This window comes from Asterias amurensis, chromosome 7 (genome assembly GCF_032118995.1).
Source record: "Asterias amurensis chromosome 7, ASM3211899v1".
In the NCBI taxonomy this organism is placed as follows: Eukaryota; Metazoa; Echinodermata; class Asteroidea; order Forcipulatida; family Asteriidae; genus Asterias; species Asterias amurensis.
In genome coordinates this window covers 22472718-22491189 of record NC_092654.1, presented here as the reverse complement: position 1 = coordinate 22491189, position 18472 = coordinate 22472718, and the positions used below count along the sequence as shown (strand labels likewise).

Genomic DNA, 18472 nt, shown 5'->3' with positions numbered 1-18472 from the left:
CTTCTGTCACATCTAGATGGATACCGTTGCTTGTCGCCGGGGTCGCATCAGTACTGGATTTAAGCACTCGAATGGGGGAAACGATGCCAATCCTGCTCCTAGGCTGTAGCCACACATCCTCTTCGCCTAGGTTCACCATCTTTGCTGACACGGATCCGTTGATGGGGATGGAACAAGTGTCTATGACTGCCACATTTCTTGGGAGGTTGCCATGGTTTCCCTGTACGGCCTGGATCAGAACCGCCGGGCTATGTCGAAGTTGTCGTGTCGTACAAGTTATGACCATGCTGCTACGGGCTGGCATGCAGATCGGCTTTCTCCCCTTTAACCTGGCAAATTCTAGCTTGGGTGACTGTTGTTCACCTAGCTCGAACGCTAGTAGCGCCTCGGCCCAACAGTGGTTTACGTTCCCCTGTGCTGTCTTTAGGTAGTTCCTCCCGTGCTTCTCCTCCAGTGCTGCCCTCACCTCACTTATCACGTTGCAGCCAAGAAGACCAGTAGGTGGGTCCATCTTTCCAGACTCCTTCGATATGAGTACACCAACACCGCCAAGTTTGACTCCGCAGACGTCCATGTCGAGCTCAGTGTATCCGACATACGGCAGCTCCGTTCCATTGGCAGCCTGGACTCGCAGCCAGTTCGAAACATCCTGAACTCTGGGCTGCTGGGGTGTCAACTGCTTAAAAGTAGTCTCTGGTAGAATGGTGACTTCACTTCCTGTATCGATGATGAACCGGACCTGCCGACCCATCACCTCAACAATCACTTCCGGGCTCTTCGTCACCGCTCTACCAAAGACTTCCTCTCTGCTCCAATTCGCTGAGCCAGCTCTCTCTCCCTCCAGCGCCTGGCTCTTTACTGTGGAGGGTAGGCGTTTGGGGAATCTCTTGGTTGGGGCGGGTTGAAGGGCATGGCCTCAGTCCAGGTATGGTGGGAAGTGTGGGTTGCTGCAGGGGGTGTTCCTCTCGGGTCTCTTCTGGGTCTGCGACAAAATCTGGCGATGTGGCCTACTTCGCCACAGTTATAGCAGGTCCGCGGGCCTCTGTTGACTGCCATGGGGCTGGGGGTCTTCTGGCGGGACAGGAGTAGTGACACCTGTCCGCAAAGCTGGCTCAAGGCATCCTGAGTGGCCTTCAGCTGAGTTGCCTGATGGTCCAGCTGCTTCTGGAGGCTGCTGTCTACCTCGTCCGTCTTCGCCCTAGTTGCGCGGGCCTCTGCAACAGGTGGTGGTGGGGTGCTCTCCCACGACAGAACAGTGTTCCGGAGGTCGGCAAATTCTATGTCCTCCTTCTCTTGCGTGTACCGTCTCACCTCACGCCGTAGAGACGCATCTGCCAGCCCTGATGAAAATCTCTCTATCAAGATGGCGTTTTTGTTCTCCAGTAGGGGGCTGTCCTCTGAAGTGGCGGTCTCCACCTTACGGAGTAACTTCAGGAGATTGAGGGAGAATTCTTGGATGCTCTCCCCTCTACGCTGACGTCTGCCGTAGAACTCCTCCCACCGTGTGGATGGCGTCTCGTGGCATGCATATGTCAGCATAATGTGCTCTATGATGCGTGTGGGGGTACTTCTCACCAAAGGGGGGCAGAGACGTACCTCAGCTCGGGCACTGCCGGCGAGATGATCCAGGACTATCTGGGCGCCCTCTTCATCAGACATGTCCTTTGTCAAACGGAGCATGTCTTCCGCCCACTCACGGACTTCCGGATCTCTGTCACTTGTTGGCTTTCCGGACAGCTTCGTTCCTCGGTCCCGTGGCATGACAACAATCTTGGGTGTCACGGCCTTCGCTAACTTCAGCTCCTCCAGCGTCGCTGTCAACATCTTCACTTGATCTTGCAGCGTCTCCATCCTTGTTGCGTCACACCACCAACCCTTTTTTTGTGCTTGCTTACTTGTATCCTGTCTACGACGCCTGTGACCCGACAAGATTGGTTCTTTATACAAGTATTTTATTCACAAGCACAAAAGATTAAAACAAAAAAAAGGGTTGATGCGTAAGTCTACAAAAGAACAGAAAAGAAAAAAGATTATAAGCAAACATAAGATTATACAATAGAAATGTCTAAAATACAAACATTAAATCAAAATAACCAAAGTAAACCTGAAACATTAAGTTCTATGGCAAAGAGAAAATGTCTCAAGCTTAAGAGGATAAACTTTTACAATAGAGAAACACATTTAGTATTATACCCTTTAGCCAAAGATAAAATAGTTCCTCAGTCCACCTTATTAAATATTCACGAAAACTCTAGAGTCCACTAAAGAAAACTAAGTTTTAACACTGCTATACACAATAGACACTGCTGTCCAGAAAGACAAATACATACTAATGAGCTAGCAACATGGCTGTAACATAAACAATCTAGATAGTGGTTCTGGATGTAAGCCACCTGTGCAGTGATCACATAGCAATTAGCTATACCATGCCCTCACACACACAGCACAGAGTTGTGTGATGTAGCTAAACCTATGTCAATAAACCAAACACACAGCCATGAACCTTGGAAGTTCCTAAGACATTCCACAGCTGGTGTACTCAATTACTTAATCTCTACATCTCTGCAATAAACAACCCATAGCATACAGCACTAGGAATCTCATGTGGGGTCTATGCTAGAACCTTACACAAGAACTGTAAATCTCTGAAGTTTCATGGAATAGAAACACAGAAATCTAATGTACAAAAGAAACAATAACTTAATCATAACTGAAAGACCTTAATGGCAAAATGAGCAAAATAAGGAACAATAACAATTATCAAAAGTGACTCAATCAAAGTTATCCTAGCAAGAACTTTGCAATGAACTAGGTAAATCAAATAACAAGAAAAACCAATAATGAAATGAAATCCATACAACTAGTTTAAACTTCTCTGTGACATGAACAATAAAAGTATGGACATGGAAGAGTCTAAAACAACAAATAACTATACACTCCATCTTCAATGAAATGTAAAGTTAATTATAATAAACCAAACTATTTCCCAAGGAAACTTGTAAAAGAACTCTTTTCCTTCCTCCATATAGCAAGGTAAATTAATCCAAGGAAACATTATCCTCAACTGTTTCAAATATAAACAGAGTAAAGACAATCAAAAAAGGACAAGTTTGGGCAAAACACTGGCTTAATTAGTGCTTCCAAACTAAAACAAAAGTAACAACAAGTGCAAAGAACTACAATTGTATAGACAAAGGAAACTTATCCAATTCACTTAAAATACAAGGAATCTCCTTAGAAATGGCAATAATAATAAACACAAATATGGATTGTAGTCTAGCAGTAATAAGAAACAAAGAAAGATTTGGTACTTACATAACAAGGATGGGAATAACTCTGAAAACTGGAATAGCTCTGAGACTCTTGGAAAATGACTTGTTCACACGATGATAACTTGCAATGGAATGACTTAGTTGCACAATAGCTACACTATACCTGGGGTAGAGCTGGGGCTGACCACACTGACCATACCCTGGGAAATAAGACCCTCAGCAGGTGGGCTGCTGCTAAGTCAACCATTAGTTAACTTAAGAGGGGGCAGTCACTTAAAGTGCCTGGTCACATAATGACTGCTTTCTTTTATGTTTGCTTAATTAGTTTTCTTCACTTCTCTATGTTTTGGACAATATTGGAAATAAATGTTGTATTGAATTGAATTGTACCTGTGTCAACTTCAACTTAAAGCATCCTGTTTTTGATTTGAAAATATTGTTGTTGTTTCGTTACCCATAGGAGACACTGCTCAGAGCATCATGCGAGGGGTTTCCTTCCGATTTGATGATCTGAAATCCCTCTTTCACTACGCCAGTAAATCGGTCAAGGCCCTTGGGAAACACTCGGCAGTGTCCGTTCCGAAGAGAGTTTATCAGCTAACTCACAACTACCGGTCACATGCTGGTAAGAGGCATTGTTATATTCAATGCTTAATTCATCCACATTTAAACAGGGAAACTTTACAATACTGCATCTAGACAGACATGCCACTTGGAGAATATTTTGATGGTTCTTAGGTGTTTTATCTAGTAGATGACCAATCTCATTTGTACCTCAATAAATATACAAGAAAATCAAATAAATAGATGGAAATTTGCATCGGGGATAAAGAATATTAACTTTTGGTTTTACCCATATACACTGATGTGTGTTAGCACTGTATACTCGGTACTTTCCTGAGCTCTGTGAACAAAATCACAGGCATATTACTCGGGTGGGATTCAAACCCACGACCTTTGCAATTCTAAAACAGTGTCTTACCAACTAGACCACCGAGAGTGCTCTGTAGCTAGAGGCAATTCAAATCCTATTTTGTTAGCAGCAGGTACCGCAACAATTTAACAGATGGAAGTTTGCATCGGGAATAAAGAACATTAAATTAGCTGTTGTAAACTGCTTACCAACCAAAAGGACCTTTGGTATAAATGCAAACAAAATACATGTAGGTAATGGCCTAAAGTGCCAACCCCAGCAGAGTCTTTCTCAAAGGCTAAATAACAAAGCAACAAACATGAATACTTATCCAATCAGAATGTTCCTACCATTTGGCGTTTGAGATGATACCTAACCATTTTTATTGTTTTATCCTTAGGAATCCTAAACCTGGCATCCAGTATCGTTGATCTCATGACCCACTTCTTCCCTAATTCCTTCGATCGATTGGAGCGGGACCAGGGACTGTTTAACGGACCCTCCCCAGTCCTGCTGGAATCCTGCAGCTTCAGTGATCTAGCAATGCTGCTCTGCGGAAACAAGAGGAAAACATCAGAAATAGAATTCGGTGCCCATCAGGTAAGATGAGAAATCCTCCTCACTGTTTCATGAGGAAATTTCTTAGCACTTTAAGGAAACACACACCTTTTTCTTAAGTGATAGGGAATCCCCGATGTGTGATGGTTCGTTTTAATTTTTTCTCTTGACAAAATTATTTCTTGAAATAAATTTGTGGCTGAATTTACAATAAAATTACTGGAAATCTGTATTTTGTGTACAGAGTACGGAGATAGTGTATAAAATTTAGTACGCAGACAAAAAATAGATGACAAATTGTTTGTTCAAATCCTTCCTTTCAGTCCTAATATTCTAAACAAGTGTTTCTAATTTAATACAAAGTATACCTTTGGTGTTAGGGACTGTTCAATTATGTTAATCCTTTATAAATGTAGATACATATATGTACAACAAAACTATCGTGTAAATTTGATTTCAAAAGATGGTAGCATTTTTGAGATATTGCTAAAAATCCAGAGTGGTTTAGTCCAGGCAGGAAGAATAATTCAAAATTGGAATAGACAAATTGAGAAATTTTTCGGACAGTAACGTTTCTCAAATTGGAATGCTTTTGAATCCCTCTACTAAACAACACATTCCTTTGAAGGTAATTGTTTCTCAAAATGTTATAAGTATCATCAATAGCTGCTGCGTTTCTTACCAAGTAAGTTTTTGTGGTCATTTAGTTTTGGAGTAATTACCAATGCTATACCATCCCTTTTGAAGATTAGGTTGAAGTTTTGAGTTACCACATTTATGCATTATTTTGTTTCTTGAATTTTGACTTTCCGTAGGTGATCTTGGTTGCTAATGAGGATGCAATTGAGAAGTTACCCGCTGAACTACAAGTAGGACTAGTCATGACCATCTTTGAAGCTAAGGGATTAGAGTTTGACGACGTTCTTCTCTACAACTTCTTCAAAGATTCCCCGGTAAGAAGACAGTGGGGGAGCAATCAAGTTGAATTGTTTTATTTATTAGTTTATTTAGCATGGGTAGCCTTATCAGTTTTCCAACTGCCATCTCTATTGGGCCCTGTTAATCTTAAAACAGTAAAATAGTTGTCATCAAAATTAACACAGTAAACTGTTGTCTAAAAGCTGCTGAAATGAAAATCATTTTGAAACTTGGCAATACCAATGAGAGATTGGTAGTGGGAGATGATTTTCTCTTTTCAAAGTGTTTTTTTTAAAAGTGTTATAAAAATGTTTTAAAAGTTACACCAAGTATTGTGTCTTGAGTATTTTCATCTTATTTTGCAACTACGAAGTTGTATATGCATCTAATCGTGCTATTTTGCTAAAAATTCACATTTGTATACATATTGCTGACTATTAACATGTTAAGAACACTCTTATTGAGGTGAAAACAACTTGGAAAATATCGGTAAATCTTGCTCTTCTAAACGCAAACAAAACATTGATGACTTTTACATGATCAATTCTTTTCAAACAGGCGGACAAAGAATGGCGAGTGATCACCGAGTACCTGAACGACCTGATTGCAGATCATCAGAACCTGCCAGATGAGCCGTCTGAAGCCTTGCGGACTATTGATCTGGATAATCTTAGCTCATCCTCTCGACCACGCCCTCTAAAGTTCAACCCAGACGATCATAAGGTCTGTGTATTTCTAACTTCTTATCAATTTATTCTTTTCATCTTGACCCCGCCGCCCTCTGAAATTTTTCCTGATGAACAGAAGGGCATTTTTAACATTATACTGATGCGTTTGTTCATCTGGACCCCGTCTTCTGAGGTTCCACCCAGACGAGCATAAGGTGTGTGTATTTCTAGCTTCTTATCAATGCAATATTTTTATCTTGATCCCGCCCTCCCAAATTCAACCCAGACAATTACAAGGTGTGTGTTTCTAATACCCTAACAATGCAGGGCTTTTTTCAATGCATTATTTTCTTTTAGAATCGCTTTTGGAGCTTCCTACCTGAAACTGTGAAACTGTCAAATTCACTTGTCATATTCAAGAACAGTTTAAAATTCTATCTGTTTAAAGAAGCATTTGTTAACTATATTTTCTACTTATGTGATGCTACCTCCTTTGTTGTTCTTGGTGGTTATTTTGCAGAGCAGTGCCATGAGTGCCACTTGCGGCAGATACCCGTGTTTTCAAAGTGTCCATTGTTATTATTTTGTCTTTAAATTTTATTGCATTTCCAGGCAATTTTTCTTTCTGTGGGTATGTTCAGAGAGCGTACTAAGTTAGACCCGAACCGGTTTAACTTCAACGAGCAGCAGGGGGTGATCGTAAAAATAAAACCCCTTTGCATTTAGACAGCACTGAGTTAAACCCGATCTGGTTTTTCTTTGATTTTAACAGGTCAAAGAAAACGTGACCCCATTACTCTAACATCCTATTTATTGTCCTGTTCATTGGTCCCCGTGTGTTTACGTAATGATTACGGAGGTCAATGGGTCGCCTGTTGTGAGTTAAACCCGATGTGGTCTTCTTTATTCTGTCCACACACAGTTTTAAAAGATAAACCCGAAGATACACCCCCTCCCTGGACAGTTTATCTTTTGTGGGTTAAACTCAATTCGGACTAACTTTAGATCCGTTCAGACACACTGAGTTGAACTCGATCGAGTTGAACCATGAGTTAAACCAACTTTAGTACCGTGTCTGAACGCACCCTGTAATTTACTTCTTGATTTATGCTTTGTTCTGCTTGTTTAGAGGTTTCTAGGTGTAAGAAGGCATCAAAACGTATCTACCGGGTACTTTGTTGATGAAATTTTGAAGATTTATATTTTAATTTGTACTTGATGCTTTTATGATGTGACTGCTTTATTTAATTTTTTTCTGATATGTTTTATTATGATATTTACATTTGCTTGTATTTCACTGCTGTCATTTTACTGTTCATAAAACTACGAAAATTACTTTGTCTCAGCAAAATCATAAAATTGTATTCTTACAGAGTTATGTATTGATACAGGCCAAATTGTACTACTGAGTTTAAATTTCAAAATTGTAAAGAAGATTCTGTGCAAGATCTCCCATACTTAATCTGAATACTAGGGGCCTTTCTCAAATCACGGCTTGGGCTCCGGCTCAGGCTCCGCGTGCTGATATCCCTGCAATATGCGCTGCTCCAAAATGCAGGTTAAATGCAAGCTGCGTACACAGCATGCGGAGCCTAAGCAGCATGCGGAGCGTAAGCCTGAGCTGGAGCCCAAGCCGTGGTTTGAGAAAGGCCCTAAGTCTGTAAACTGTGTAATCGGAGAAAACATTTTGAAAGAAAAGCAAGTTATTTTGTGTTAATGATTCTCCACAGTAATTCTTTTTACAATTATTACAAGTTTATTGCACATGTCATAATCAATATTTTCTTTAGGCCTTCCTTTAATTTGTTGGTACAAATATTAATTTGTCTAACTTTCCATATTTTGTGTTCTTTTTTTCAATCATAAATAATGGTTGCCCATCCTCTTACTGACAAACTTAACATCAAGAAGAACAGATTCTTCATCACGAACAGTTTCCTGATTTGGTGATTCTTCTCTCACAGGTACTGAACTCTGAGCTGAAGTATTTATACACGGCCATTACGAGGGCAAGGGTCAACGTTTGGATCTTTGACGAAGATGAAGTCAAAAGAAAACCCATGTTCGAGTATTTTCGGTGCTTGTCATTGGTTAAAGTGATTCAGCCTGAGATTGTGAACAAAGCGGGCGTCAGTGGTAAGTTGTAAGAATAAAAAATGATATAATACTTGTTTTAAATTGTATACAGCTTATCTTTTGTTTTAAGTCATTACTGATGTGTTTATGAACTTAGTTTCATGTAAAATGCTAATTTTTATGTCAAGTAGTTTTAAATCGACTCATGTGTATATTGAATTTCTTGCTTTGTAACTTTTTCTGGTCATTTGGTATATTATTGTGTCATGTATTTTATAAGATTGCCTTGTATTTATAACTATTGCCATGTTTTTTAACTTATGCGGCTGGGGGCCTGCTTATTTTGAAGTCCTGTGTTTTTCCTAGTCGTTGAAAGTGTTTTATATGTTAAATATTTGTATACAGCTGGTCTGTTGTCTTTAGTGTATCTTTGTTTTTGTTAACTGTTTTGAAGTACATCGAGGGATCGATTGTATATTTCCATTGATATTCTACTGTATATTGTGTATACAGTATCTAATAATTGCTTGTCATTTTTCGCTTGTAATTTTTTGCTGATTTTAAACTTATTTTTATACCTTATTGTATAATGACTTTGTGTTTTTCTACAGGGATTTTGTTTTAAAATGTTTCTCTGTAAGCGCCATGGAGCATTGTTTTCGATTGATTTTGCGCTATATCAATTTTTAGTATTATAACTATTATTTATTATTATCTGTAATGCATAAAGAGCTATATCGATGCTGATTTACTACCAATTTTATTATCATTATTACCATTTGTAGAGTTGGACGCCATGTTTGTTGAGCAGTCAACGAACGCGGAGTGGATCAAGCGTGGAGACTACTTCCTTAAGAACAAGCTCTGGCTCGTTGCTGCCAAGTGCTACCAGCGCGCTAATGACGGTAAGCGTTTCGTCATTTAGTTTGAAGAAAATTTACCAAAGAAAGGGCGTAAAGCAATTATTGTGCCAAAAAAAACTCAAAGTGAAAGTTTGATCGTTTTTCTGCCATTCATTAGTCATCATAGGAAGGTTTACATTGCGCATGGGAATGGGACAAAATGTCTTTGGGATAATTCTATCAAAGAAAATGTTTCGTTTCGTTCCACAAACTTTGAATTGTTATCAAACTTTCTAAGTTTAGTAACCGAATCCCTCTTTCTGTCCATGAGCAGAAAAGAAAGAGTTTCTTGCCCGGGCACACCACCAAGCCATCGAAGCCGAACGTCTGCGTGAAGTCCCCCACAAGATGCGAGAGGAGTTCTTGGTGTCTGCTACCCTCTTTCTGCAATGTGACAGCCATAAGATGGCAGTCAACTGTCTGTACAATGCCAAGGAGTTTGGACTCCTGGCCAAGCTCTTGGAGAAGCTTGGAGAGGTATGTTTGGACTAATATTTTTGGGTTTTCATTGATATCCTAATTTTATAATGTGATTTGAGGCTTTTTAGTAGGCAGATGCTTATTGCTTTAACTACATGTAGTGCCATGGTTCTTACACAAAGCCTTTGGCACGAGGCATGATTTTTTGACATAAAAAAGATATAAACTTTGTGTAGAATTTAATTTGTAAAGTTATAATAGTTAATCACTAGCAATGGTAACAACATTTTTAAAGTTTAATCTATGTCTCAGTTTTACTGGGACTTGTCCTAATCAGACTTTCTCGAAGCATGTGAACTTCTTCAAAGCATGCCAACTTCCCAAGAATATGTCAACTTCTTCAAAGCATGCCAACTTCCCAAGAATATGTCAACTTCTTCAAAGCATGCCAACTTCCCAAGAATATGTCAACTTCTTCAAAGCATGTCAACTTCCCAAGAATATGTCAACTTCTTCAAAGCAGGCAACTTCCCAAGAATATGTCAACTTCTTCAAAGCATGCCAACTTCCCAAGAATATGTCAACTTCTTCAAAGCATGCCAACTTCCCAAGAATATGTCAACTTCTTTAAAGCATGCCAACTTCCCAAGAATATGTCAACTTCTTCAGAGCATGCCAACTTCCCAAGAATATGTCAACTTCTTCAAAGCATGCCAACTTCCCAAGAATATGTCAACTTCTTCAGAGCATGCCAACTTCCCAAGAATATGTCAACTTCTTCAAAGCATGCAACTTCCCAAGAATATGTCAACTTTTTCTAAAGCATGCCAACTTCCCAAGAATATGTCAACTTCTTCAGAGCATGCCAACTTCCCAAGAATATGTCAACTTCTTCAAAGCATGTCAACTTCCCAAGAATATGTCAACTTCTTCAAAGCATGCAAAGTCTACAAAGGTTATGCCAACTTCCTCAACTTCCTCAAATTTTGCAATTTTCTAAGGACTTGTCAACTTCCTCAAAGCTTACAGACTATCTCAAAGCATGTCAACTTCTATTAAAAGAGAATGCATACATAGTTTCTAAGAGCATGCTATTTCTTAAAAGAAACTCCTACTTTTTAAAATATTTATTTGTGTTACTCCTTTTAAAGTTCTCCAATGCAGCCAAGGTTTATGAGAAGCGTCTGAACCGTATTAGCGATGCCTGCCGTTGTCTAGAACTGATGGGTGACTACGCCAAGGCCTTGGACCTTCTGTGCAGCAAAGGCTTCCATTCCAAGGCACTAGATGTTGTCGATCGCTACAAAGTCCTAAAGCAGGAGCACTTAAAACTGGGATCAACCAAGCCGAAACATATCAAGCCACCAGGGTAAAACAAAATAAAATTTATTTTACAACTTTCCTTCCACTAAGAAGTTATAGCTAACATATGAAATCATCTTATTTAAGTGGTTGACAAAGAAATGAACCCAATTTTGCCAAATAAGGACTCGATATGGGCTCTGTATGTAGGATTGGCTAAATTGACTGGAAAAACTGTAATGCGACTGACTGTAATGCAACTGACCATGGTTTTGCCATGTATACATGTACCTACAAGCTGCTGGCCAAGTATCCTGTTGGAGACTCATGTATAAGACTTGTGTGTTACATGTAGTAAAACTTTCAAAAGTTGTATAGTTTGAGGAAACTTTTTAAGTGTGACTAGTGTGTTTTTTACCATGTCCTTTTTGTGTAATGGGACTATAATACTGCTTTTAACAATGTTACATGTATAACATCCAGAGTACAAAGCCCTAAACATTTCTAATATCAATTCAAAGCCTTGGGTGTCAAGTACAAACCAGTCTATAAACTTAGTGGAAAGAATATCTCACATAGAGCTTCTAGCACCGAGATCAAGAAATGACACAGAAAAGTGTAATGCGACTGACCCTGGAATTGCCCAAATGTTTTCTTGTTACCTGTCTTTCTTATCCCCTTGTGTGTAGTTTGTCTGACTAGGCCGTCTTCTACAAGCCTTGACTTTATCAGACAGCCTCATACTCACTTTAGTTTGGTTTACATACATAAACTAGTTTTCCTCCATCTTCTCTGCATATTATTTTGCTTATTTATGTAATATTTTGTAAACTTTATATTTTGAGAAGAGTTGTATGAAATAAATGTTGACTTCAATGGAACCACCGAATGTTAGACTGTAGCAGATTTTGAGATCTCAAAATCAAGCATCTGAAAGCACACGAAAGCAGTGTGACAAGGGTGTTTTTTCTTCCATTATTATCTTGCAACTTCGACCAATTGAGTTGAAATTTTCAAAGGTTTGTTATTTTGTGCATATGTTGAGATACACCAAGTGAGAAGACTGGTCTATGACAATAATTACAGAACGTGTCCATTGCTTTTATGTAAATCCTTCTTGTACATTTTTAGGGCGACGCACTCCTTAGATGAAATGATCTACAAGTCGGCAGACTACCACCACAGGCAGGGAAATGTTGGTCAGATGCTGGACGCACTGGATCACTTGGGTCAGTTTGAGCAGAGAGTTGATTTCCTGCGTAAAAGAGGTCGATTCGATGAGGCTGTGACAATGCTGAAGGAAGCCGGCCGTGAATTGGAAGCCGCAAAGATGCTGAAAGAGCAGGTGAGGTTGATTAGGAAAGTAAAAGTTCTTGTTCACTTCGGATGAGTTTCAGTTTGAAAAGGAGTTGATAAGCTGTCCATGTTAACTTTCAGTGGTTGAGTGTAACATCCTGTGCATGTACACCTTATTTATACTCTTTATAAACACTCAGCTTTGTAGCTTTTACATGTGAAATTAACTGAAATCATTCATATTTGAAATCATTAAAAGAAACATCTCTACTCAATTTTGTGTTTCTGTGGCGAAGTTTTTGTTAATGATCTTGCTGAAGGCCTTGTTGTATTAATTTGTTTTCCACATTGTCCTTTGTTATTGTAGGGCAAGCTTGAGGAAGCCTGTAGCATCCTGGAGTCTTCAGACTATCCAGAGTTTGTTGCTGACTGTCGACTGGGTCAGGCTAAGAAGCTCCTGTTGGAGCCAGAAACCGATGAGCGAAACAAAGCTGTTATCAACCTCCTGACTAAGGCAGACGAGCTGTATCTTAGATGTAAGGTTGAGTCTGTTAGGAGAGCAGAGACGCAACTTGTTCTGGGTCACCTCAAGAAGGACGTGGGAAAGGTTCGCGGGGCACAACTGTATTTCAACAAAGTGTCACACACTGCCGGGGAATGTGCATGCGTCAGTTTCATTTTGGAGCTAGATCCGCCTAACGCGTTCCAAGTTAAGAGTCGACTCTTCACTCCTCTACAGAATCTCCTTCAACTTATCTGCGCTCTTTTTGAATGCAAGACGGCAGAAGAGGAGAGACAGAGACTTCGATGTCAGGAATTCTTCGGCCTTGTACCTGGGGTGGACGGACAGCTTCATATCCAAAGCTGTGAGGGAGCCAGAATCGAAGCCTATCTCGGGAAGAAGCTGCTGTCAAAAACAGGAGACGTGGATCCCGTCAGAGCTCACGAGGTCATCGCCAAGCACTGCCTCATTCCACGAGCCTTGGATTGGGTGAGATGGATGCGGAATATCTTGCATGTAGAGCGGAAGAAACTCAGACAGTGTCAGAAATACATCATTGGGTTGCCATGCACAAAGCCACGCGGAATGTGTGTTAAGCTCCACGAGCCGTACACACACCATAAACTCTTAGATCTCGTCAAGTGCCTTGTCTATTCCATTGAAATTGAGGACATCATGGAGAAGGCGTCCAGACTTTCCAAATTCCCGTCTGCGGAGAGGCTCACAACCGAGATCCAACAGCGAGACCGGTCAAGATTCAAGCTGTGCCACGATCTATATGAGGTGTTCTTTCCAGAGCACGGTCACCCGAGAATCATCGGGGATTCTTTCAAATTATTGCCGGAATTTCTCAATCTGGTTCAACGTCCGGTGATTAAAAAGCAGATGAAGGCATTCACTGAAGAGGAACGGAAGAGGGTTGACGCCTTGCACAAAAGAGCAGATACTGACTTGTACCGCATGTGTCTTGGAGTCTACCAACTGATCGGCGGGGGAACAAAGGTCATGGATGACTGGGTGGTTCAAGAAGAGAGCGACTATGTGAAATGGCAAAACAAAGGAGGTGTAAAATATTTCCCGATGGGAATGCATCCGATCAACCCTCGTGATCGCAGAGGAAGACACATGAGCTACAAGAGACGTCACTTGGATTCTCTTGATTTTCTTTACTCTAAACGTGACGCTCGGGAGTCGTTGAAGGCCATCTTTGGATTCTTTGGGACAATTGCTTATAAAGCTGTCGACCCCATCATGCCGTCAATAAGTAACACAGTCGCAATGATAGAGGCAAATATAACAATGGTTTTGGCCATCGGGGCCAAATGCAATCACTGCTCCATTGCTATTCCAGCCAGTTACCTTTCACAGGCTACATTTTTGGATGCCCTTTGTTGCCCACGCCAGGGGCATGTCATGTACAATGCTGTTAACAGTGTCGCCTCGTTCAACAGGCTGCCCATTTACCATGTAAGGGCTTTGGTTGACCTGATTTGTGGGTCAGGAAAGTACGGTAGATATGTGAACACCTTGGGTGATGCCTTCACTTATCTCGACTTCATCATGTCTGGCGAGGCTGAACGTACTCTAGTTCTCGTTCTGGTGATGCTGTGTAATGCTGGGTTAGCGCTACCCATTCAGGTAGCCTGGGACATTCGTTGTGCTCTTCAGGCGATTGCCCCATCAGAACATCACCCAGAGAGAGTTGCTACTGCTTTACGAAGCATCCAGGCAGCCCAGAGCCGTCGTGATGCACTTTGTGTTTTAGAAGAGCTGTTAGAAGCACGAGAAAAAGAGTATCTGAGAGAATGTGTGTGGTCTACAAGTATGCCACCTCGTGGAGCTGTAGGTTTAGATTTCAAGAAGATCAATATCCAGGTTTTTGAGAATGTATACTTTGCTTCACTTCCTGATGAAGATCCAACAGTCTTTGTTCTTGAGGGTAAGAGGGTTGAGAGGGGAGAAGATGGGTCCTCTGAGGCAGCACTCCAGGAAGATCTGGGGATGGGCTTAGAGGTGTCTGTAGAGGAAGCAGCCAAGGTACAGCGGGATCAGGAGAAACTACAGAAGGAAAAAGCCAGTAAGATCATCGTCTCCTTCTTCAGGCGGCGCAAATTGCTGCTTCTCGCCTCCATCTTGAGACAACGCGGCTGGTGTAAGATCAAGATAGTAGATGCGGTTCAGTCTGGACAAGAGGAAAAAGCCAAAGAGTGGGTCTCGAAACAACTTATTGAGTTCAGCGCGCTACGAGTTAGCCCAGCGCTGTGCACAATCTGTAACGTAAGCCTGAGGAGGGTTGCGGAGACAAAACCCGAGTTTGGTGCTCAAGCTGAGATGTTGGACGAACGAGAACATGATGACTTGAAAGGTAAGTGGGCTCAAAAATATTAGTTTGATATTTTGCTGAGTAAATTACGTGGTTATTTCGTTGAACAAGTATGTTATGTAATTATTTTTTACCATTGCACGGATGTGTATTAAGGACTGTATACTCAGTACTTTCGAGTTATGTTGAAAAAAAATAAGTTTGTCATATTTGAAAAGCACAATTCAAGTAGCCATGGGTTTTCATTTGGCCGGAAATCTTTTGTCACAATTGTATACTCGGTACTTTCCGAGTTTTCTGAACAAAATCCAAGTTTGTTGTGTTTGAAAAGCACAATTTCAAGTAGCCATGGATTTTCATTTTGTAAGAAATCATATGTCATTATTGATTTTTTTACCATTTACAGATGGAAGATCAACTCCAGAGCCAAAAGAAGAGATTTCCCCTGAGGTGGATGCTGACGCCTCGGCAGACTTCCCCACTAAAGAGGAGCACGAGGCAAGCCTTCTTCATCAAGAAACATACAGTCACTTTCTTAAGTACGGTGTGATGCTCACGGAGGAGGTTTATCCTTTACTCGCAAGTACGACCTTTGTTTTAATTTTATATGTGGTGTAGATCGTTGAGATCTGGGCCCATTTTCATATCGCCTGTAAGCACAAAAACTTGCTAAGCAGTGAAAAGTACTGCTTAACAGAAATGGGTAACCAGCCAAAAGTACACTAAGTTTACATTGTTGTGACTGTTGCCCCACTCAATTTTGTGCTTAGCAAAGAAATTTGTCAAGCAGTATTTTTCTGCTAAACAGCTTTATGAAACTGAGTCCAGGTTACAAGTAGGTTTTTTTACTTTGTAGGGCTCCCTTTAAAGCCTTGCCAGTTGTCTCTGTGGAAATTTATTTTCTCCATGTATTTGAGTTTATGTGTGCTTTTTTTTTATAGTCTTGTATTAAATTTATTTTATATGTATTTCTTGTATATAGATAAACATGTACACAGTTATTCCATTTGTATTCTTTCTGCGTATAAATGGTGTACACATTATAGGAACTTCACTTTCTACCCTGAACAAGCCTTCTGAGCGTTCAGCAGCTCGGGCTGTACAGTCCCCAAGGAGCTGAGAAAGATTAAAGGAATGTTATTGTCCCAATGACTCATGTAAAGCGCATTGATACCGTTATCGAAAAATGCTCTACAAGTATAAAAGAACTGGTTACTATTTTTGATATTACAGCCACTGTTTTAATTTGGTCTGCGTTGTAAGGCCTTGTAAGATAATGTGGCGAGTACGTTTCTTTAGTTTGTAGGGCTTCCTTTCAAGCCCTGCGAGGTGTCACTCTTTAAAATTCATTTGTCTACATGTGTGTATGTATTTGAGTTAAAATGTGCTTGTTTTTACATGATTCTTGTATTTTGTGTATTTCTTGTATAGTTAAACCTCTGCATGGTTATATAATTTGTATTCTTTCCGCGTGTACTTCAATGTAAATTGTTAATGAATTCTATATTTTTCTTTTGTATTTATGTTTTGTTTTTTGTTCTGCGCCTCGGAATAGGGTCTTGTACACTAGATAGATGGCGCATTATAAATGCATTATTATTATTACTTGGTGTAGAACTAGGAACTTTACTTTCTACTCTGAACAGCAGTGTACCAGTTGATAGGCCTATCTTAGGATGGTAGGACTTTCAAAGTATGTTTTACAAACCAAAATGAGTGATGCATTTGTTGTTATCAGTATTACATATTGCTTATAAATATTCCATTTTGATACTCATTTTATTCTTTAATTTTTCTCCATTGCAGAGGCGGAGGGTTTATTGGCTGAGCTCAAATTCCCCTCCCTTCAAGCTGGAGCTACAGAACCAGCAGTCGTACATACAGACCTGCAGTACTTCGAAGAGGTATTAGTGGTAGTAGTAATGGAGCTTTATCTTTGTCTTGTTCCCTTCGTTCAAGTGCAACAATAACTACTGATTCTCAATAAACTAACAAGGAGCCAGACTATTTTGACTTTTTGAATCAAGTCTCTGTTTGGTTACTGTAAGTTGAACGGGAGGAAAATAGAAGAGATTACAATGTGATTAGCATTGAATGTATCGTATCGTTCTTTCTTTGTCTTGCTGTTGCATGCAGAAATTTTCACTGAAGATGGTCTGAAACTTTCATTTTTGTTTCTGATAAACTCCTCGATTATTTTGACCTTTTATTTTTTAAATTCACCCTGCATTACAGAGTCTCAACAGACTTCTAACGGATCTCAAAAACAAAATGGCGGAGCTTCAGAAGAAGCGAGCGTTTGAACAACTGCAGGAGCTGCGACATGGAATGGCATTGCTGACGAAAGAGTTCTCCAAAGCTGAAAAAAGATACAAGAAACGCACACAGGAATCACTGAGGGCAGCAGAGGAAAACGAGGGAATTATAATAACAGCAGGTAAGCAGTGGTTATCAAATGTTTTCTTTTGTTATGTTTCAGGATTTAATGCGACTTGACACCCAGCAGGGTGGATATGTGCGCATATTACAAGTCTTTATTTTTACTATTATTTATAGTAAAGCAAATTCCTGGGCCCATTTTCTTTAAGCCTGTAGGCACAAAAACTTGCTAAGCATAGAGTAGTTTTGCTTAGCAAAAAAACAGGTTACCAGCCAAAGTTACATTCAGTTTGCACATTATGGCTGGTGCCCCACTCAATTTTGCTATTCTTTGTTCTTCTCCTGCTTATTCTGACTGCATTTTAATTGCTCCTTTCTGTTCCCTCCTTTTTCACCTGACTGCCTCTATTATTGTAATACCTATATGATTGCTTTTGTGTAAACTTATGTTTTTTAAGGTTTTTTCGTGCACACTGTGGGACAAAGAATGTCAAGCTGTGTTGTGACAAATTTTTGATTGAATGATATACTTGTATGTTTGTTTTGTGTTGTGATTTAACGTTTGAGAAAGACTTTGCAAGGGTCATGACATGAAGGCATTGACGATATTGTTTATCTTTTATTGCCCAGGTCATTTTGATTGTTAGCAGTTTGCAACAATTTATTTTTTCTTGTTTTCATAAAAATGTTAACTGTGAACTTTTCTTCCAACATGCCTTTATATTTTAAGTACAAATTTTAAAACCTTGTTGTAATGTGTTTCTGTTCTATACTTTGCTAGTTTTCTAAACATTCAAAAGTGTATGTGAACGTTTCGCTGTTTTCATTTTTCTTCAGCTGTGTACCTAAGTTTATTTCATATTAACATAGTACTCCTCTTATCTTGTAAATTTAGTTCATTTGAAAATGTGTTTAATCCTCTATAATTTAATTCAAGGGCGTT

The 18472-nt window shown here is 39.9% G+C and overlaps 2 protein-coding genes across 2 annotated transcripts in view; one reads left to right on the top strand and one right to left on the bottom strand.

Annotated features, from left to right (window-relative positions):
• The window catches only part of LOC139939368 (TPR and ankyrin repeat-containing protein 1-like), a 56228-nt gene that overhangs the window by 34007 nt on the left and 3749 nt on the right, over positions 1 to 18472 (top strand). Inside the window, exons 25-37 of the mRNA XM_071935189.1 lie at positions 3733 to 3897; positions 4586 to 4785; positions 5559 to 5696; positions 6220 to 6384; positions 8294 to 8465; positions 9191 to 9310; positions 9582 to 9784; positions 10879 to 11096; positions 12161 to 12374; positions 12693 to 15192; positions 15557 to 15733; positions 16957 to 17054; positions 17386 to 17587. Coding sequence (XP_071791290.1) covers positions 3733 to 3897; positions 4586 to 4785; positions 5559 to 5696; positions 6220 to 6384; positions 8294 to 8465; positions 9191 to 9310; positions 9582 to 9784; positions 10879 to 11096; positions 12161 to 12374; positions 12693 to 15192; positions 15557 to 15733; positions 16957 to 17054; positions 17386 to 17587 — 4572 coding nt within the window. The remainder of the gene's footprint in view (positions 1 to 3732; positions 3898 to 4585; positions 4786 to 5558; positions 5697 to 6219; positions 6385 to 8293; positions 8466 to 9190; positions 9311 to 9581; positions 9785 to 10878; positions 11097 to 12160; positions 12375 to 12692; positions 15193 to 15556; positions 15734 to 16956; positions 17055 to 17385; positions 17588 to 18472) is intronic.
• Positions 715 to 3557, bottom strand: LOC139939855 (uncharacterized). The gene is made up of 2 exons (XM_071936006.1): positions 3316 to 3557; positions 715 to 2003 (listed from the first exon to the last, which is right to left on the bottom strand). Exon 2 carries the CDS (start codon positions 1849 to 1851, stop codon positions 856 to 858), a length of 996 nt encoding a protein of 331 aa, XP_071792107.1. The 5' UTR covers positions 1852 to 2003; positions 3316 to 3557; the 3' UTR covers positions 715 to 855.